General features: G+C 43.6%; 1 protein-coding gene across 2 annotated transcripts; it reads left to right on the top strand.

The window, feature by feature from the left end:
- Nucleotides 1–4,565, top strand: LOC117852997 (ERAD-associated E3 ubiquitin-protein ligase HRD1). Of its 2 annotated transcripts, none has more exons than XM_034735338.2 (8): nt 1–159; nt 296–926; nt 1,770–1,946; nt 2,026–2,175; nt 2,256–2,461; nt 2,658–2,793; nt 2,999–3,218; nt 4,187–4,565. In XM_034735338.2, exons 2-8 carry the CDS (start codon nt 394–396, stop codon nt 4,274–4,276), a joined length of 1,512 nt encoding a protein of 503 aa, XP_034591229.1. In that variant the 5' UTR covers nt 1–159; nt 296–393; the 3' UTR covers nt 4,277–4,565. The 2 variants fall into 2 exon arrangements, with proteins under 2 accessions (XP_034591229.1, XP_034591228.1); XM_034735337.2 differs by having other exon boundaries at nt 2,652–2,793.
- Nucleotides 4,566–5,262: the final 697 nt, after the last annotated feature.

The raw sequence follows: 5,262 nt of genomic DNA, 5'->3' as shown, positions 1-5,262 counted from the left end.
TAGATTTTAAGAGAGAAAAAAAGGAAAAGAAAAAAAGAAAAAGAGATTCCAAACCCTCTCCTCCCAAAATCGCAGCGTCGACCGCGGCGGCTTATCCCCACCTTTGATCGACTATGGCGTCCCCATCAAATCCCTCGTAGAGCCGCTGACCTTCTCTGGGTAAGCGGCTGCGGCTGACATCGCACTTCGCTTCCGATCTGATGCAGCCTAGTCACCTAGGGTTTCGATTCGCGCGCTGATTCTGGATAATTTTTTGTTTCGTATTCTGCTCGCTAATTTGGATTGTGTGTTCTAGGCGATCCGATCCAGTCGTGGTGCCTTGCGGTGCGGTTTTGTTTCCGAAATTTTGTTGGGGAATTTCTGCTGCGGGCGGCGCCGGCGCCGGAGGCGAAGATGATCCGTCTTCAGACGTACGCGGCGTTCAGCCTGCTGGCGACGGCGTCGGCGGTGTACTACGCCTTCAGCAGCCGGGACCAGTTCTACCCGGCGATGGTCTACCTCTCCACCTCCAAGATCTGCTTCGTGCTGCTCCTCAACACGGGCCTCGTCGCCATGTGCGTCGCCTGGCAGCTCGTCAAGCGCATCTTCCTGGGGTCGCTCCGGGAGGCCGAGGTCGAGCGCCTCAACGAGCAGTCCTGGCGGGAGGTCGTCGAGATCCTCTTCGCGGTCACCATCTTCCGCCAGGACTTCTCCGTCTCCTTCCTCGCCATGGTCGCCGCGCTGCTCCTCGTTAAGGCGCTGCACTGGCTGGCAGGGAAGAGGGTCGAGTACATCGAAACCACGCCTTCCGTGCCCACGCTATCGCACATCAGGATCGTCTCCTTCATGGCGTTCCTGCTCATTGTCGACTGCCTCTTCCTGTCCAACTCGCTCAGGTCGCTCATACAGAAGCGGGAGGCGTCAGTTGCCATCTTCTTCTCCTTTGAGTAAGCTTAATTTTTAGTTCTCACTGTCCTGAAATGCCTTCTTTTTGTGTGTTGCCTTCTGCGCTTGGTAATGATTGAGATGCATCTTCACTACTCTTCCTGTCTTCACCTTATCACTGTATCAATGCGACAACAAATTGTCCTATTTATCAACATTAGAATACGGGTGGAGATTGATTACAATGAACAAATGCTGTGAAATGATAATTCCCAAGGTAGCTGACAAATATTTGCAAAACGAGAAGTAACGCATGTTAGTCCATATATCACACTAGTTACCTTTTCGTAGTTACCAAGCCTACCACAAAAGTCTCTAGTAATTCGTAAATGCATTCTCTTTCCATTTGTGTGCATTCTTTGCAATGAACCTTACCCTAAACCCTATGAATAATGCCAGATTAGCAGTTATTGCTTTTTTTATTCACTTGATGCACTACTTCTTTGCACTGTATCTTAAACTTTCATTACCTCATCCATCTCACGCTTGCTAATCTGTTCGCATATGTATGTTCTGGTTGCTATATTACAAGATGTTAGTCTAGCAACTTGTGCAATTATTTCAGTTTATGTTTGAGCAATACTTTAGGTAATAGCGCTTCGCAGTATTAGGTCCATTTATTATGAAACTCCAGCTATAGAATTTCTTCTTTGCTTGTTGATTCCAAAGCAAGGGGCATGCCTTCCAGGCAAGGTAACAACCCTATTTGCTAACCTTAAGATGGCCTGAAGATGTGATTCTGTTGTTCTGATTTCTAGATGCCTGAAAATTATTTCTTGATGTATTATTCAAAGATTCAAAATACTCTAGTACAATAGCTTTAACATGTACAAATCATGTTTCAGGTATATGATACTAGCAACATCCACTGTGTCAACGTTTGTGAAGTATGTATTCTATGTCAGTGACATGCTAATGGAAGGTCAATGGGAGAAGAAAGCAGTTTATACATTTTACTTGGAGCTCATCAGTGACCTTGTGCACTTGTCATTATACATGCTGTTCTTCATAGCTATCTTCCTGTAAGTTCTCTTATTATGGTACTACCCCTCTGAGACTCTAGTGTAAACTATGGCTGTTGATCCATTATCCTGGTATCAGGAACTATGGTGTCCCACTGCACTTAATTCGTGAGCTATATGAGACCTTCCGCAACTTCAAAATTCGCATAGCAGATTATGTGCGCTACAGAAAGATCACTTCCAACATGAATGAGCGCTTTCCAGATGCTACAACAGAAGAGCTCAATGCGTGAGTTTTTTATTGTTCTATTGGCACTATTTTAGTTGACTCCACATGGAAATTTTTGTGATTAATTGTATTGTATTCAGGAGCGATGCTACATGTATCATTTGCCGTGAGGAGATGACTACAGCAAAGAAGCTGCTTTGTGGGCATCTGTTCCATGTGCATTGTCTAAGGTCATGGCTAGAGCGCCAACACACTTGCCCCACGTGCAGAGCTCCAATCATTCCCCCAGATAATGGACGTGCGGCAGCAGCACGACAACATGGAGCTCAGCCTGGAGTTCAGCCTGGTGAGCTTCATTTTATTGATGTGATCTTTTTGTCACATTCATACTTTAATCTTCTAGCCTGCCCCAACTTTCTTGGGACTACAAGGCTTTGTTGTTTGTATTTTACAATTTTAATCTCACGTATCAGTGAGTACTGGCACTGTGTAATCAGTTCTATTTGTGATTGCTGATTTGATGTGACGAAAAACAGCTGCAGGTACTGGTACTCCTGCCTCAGAAGGAGCATCAGGTGAGAACATGAGCAGGCGCCAAGCAAAACTTGAAGCAGCTGCTGCAGCTGCTTCTTTATATGGAAGATCTTTTGCTTATCCTCCAGCGAACAACCTAAATAGGTATGTTTTTGTAACAGTCTAAACACAAAGCTTTTCATGACTTTGCTATCATCTTGTCGAAATGGGGGGTTAACCACACTTGTGTACTTTTAGGTACCTTGTATTCACTGTATTTAATTATTACTATATTTATAGGATAACAAGTAGGGTCTTTTGTTCTGATACAAGTATAAATGCTAATAAGCATGTCATATTCAACCATCAGGTCAGGTCCTCCCCAGTCTACATCAAGTACACCACAAGCTGAAGCAAGTAGCTCCAATCAGTCTCAGAAAGACCAAGAACTGCAGTTCCAAAACACCAGCAATGGTTTAGCACCTCTGCCTTTTAATGCACATGGTGCGATTGGTTCAGGAGCAAGCACCAGGGATCTTGAAAATTCACTGCAGAAGGCACAAGAAAACTTTATAAAGAGCCAGATAGAGGTAAGAAAGAATCTTGATTCCAAAAGCACTCCACTTACATATTTCTGCATCACTTCGTGATGCAACCAACAAGTGATGTGTATGAGCTATAAGGTGCTAGATAGGTGTACATTGACTGCTTGCAAGTTGCAATATCGTGGATATTTCTGTTTGACATATTGTAGCTATAAGGTGCTTCCATATGTACCATTGGATAAGTTGGATATATTAGATTCATGGTAACTTATGTGACATGGATGGACAGCTTCTGAATCACACAATTGGTTATTTGAAAAACGTTAGTGAGGGCTACTCCTGCACGTGCCTTATGAATCTACAATGTCCATCAACTCGCATCTATCTATCTACCGATTTCACATGATAGTTTGCATTATTGCACATGAAGATGAGTTGGTTGCACTAGCTGTTCTCTGTGATGTTTTTAACACTTCTTGCCTACGTTAACATAAGCTACTAGTATTATTGATATGTAGCAGTCTGCTTGTGAGGGTGTCATGCAAATATGCAATTTATAATAATGCAAATTAGTTTGTTGATTCCTATAAAATAGTACGTAGCATGCAAGTACCTTTAGTAGCCCTTTTAACAATTATGGGCCTCGTTCGGCTGGCTGCTGCTGCTCGGCTCTCTGCCGCAGCAGCCAGAAGCCGAACGCAGCAGCCAAGCGAACGAGCTCATGATCTATGATCTGCATTTTACTGTAGACTGCACGTGCACAGCTTTGAACAGTTTAGTCTTCAGCTTTGGTACCACGTTACGTAATCTGCAATTTTTCTCAAGATGCAAATGCTTCTCTGGTAATTAGCACTTAGCTGCTAGATGTTACCAGCCTGTTGTTGCATTCATGCATGAACGATAATTGGTATTGCTTTCACCATATTTTTCAGTGACATGCTTAAGAGCTTTCTTTCGTTGATATTATGAATCTGTATCCAACAGAACTCATAAGTTATACCTCTTCTTCACAGATGTTGCAAATCCAATTGCAAATGGTTCAGCGTGGCGCTGCTGCATTGGCAAATAACAATGAGAATGCTGAGCACACAAAGAATGACTGAAGCTGTAAATAGGTGGAGATGAGGATGGGATAAACAAAGACAAGAATTGGCAATACCTGAGGGGAAAAAGTTAGATGATGCCTTGCCTTGATTTTGGTAGGCTTGTTCGTTTAAACCTCCCCGTTAGTTTCTTCTCTTTGTGTTGTGGTTTCCGTAGTCTGGATCCATCAAGCCCGTATAATACCTTTTGATGAGGAGAGGTTGTCGTGTTGTAACAATGGCTAGTTTCATAGTAATTATGAGAATAAACAAAATCCATCGAAAATAGAAATGACTTTTTTTTGGCTTATCTATGCTATATCGGAAGAAAAGCTTGCTATTGCAGTGTTGCTTTTATGTTACTAGAATCAAATTGTACATTTAACTTGGGGGTATGGGTGCTAAATAGAGTTGAAATTTCAGTTCTATGCATTTCTGTTTCTGGTGATTATGGAGGTTTTTAAAAAGAAGTGTTGTAAAATTTACTTGAATGGTTTGTTTGCGCTGCTTTCTCCGAATTTGATGTGTTGGAGCTTTTGACAAATATTCCACAAAGGAAATCCTGTTAGATCTTGAATGCGGGTATTGTCTTAATTTTATTTTGCGTGCGTGCGTAGATACTTTCGTTACAAGTAAATCATGGTTTTGGGATATGTGCATCATGTAGCTTTAGCCAATAAAAAAGTGCTATATTTACTGGTCGGATTTGAAGGTGTCCATATGTTGCCGTCTAAAATGCCACCACGACGCCATTTCGCCAATTCATCACTTCGAGAGAATCGCCCTAATTTACCCCCTTTGACTGAAGCAATACATGGGAAAATTCTACGCTCCCGTCACCTGCACGGCTGCACCGCTCGCTGCCGGTTTCCCCGTCGACCTCGCGGCGCTCGCGCTTGCTCTTCTTCCTTCACCGTGCGGCCCGACTCCGTCACGGCCGCCGCCGCAGCCACCCACAGGAGACACAGGCCAACCCAGCCCACCTAGCTCTACCGCGGCCAACGGCC

Source organism: Setaria viridis, chromosome 4, assembly GCF_005286985.2.
Source record: "Setaria viridis chromosome 4, Setaria_viridis_v4.0, whole genome shotgun sequence".
Lineage (NCBI taxonomy): Eukaryota > Viridiplantae > Streptophyta > Magnoliopsida > Poales > Poaceae > Setaria > Setaria viridis.
The sequence above is the reverse complement of the archived record's forward strand: the minus strand, read 5'-3'. Positions and strand labels throughout refer to the sequence as shown.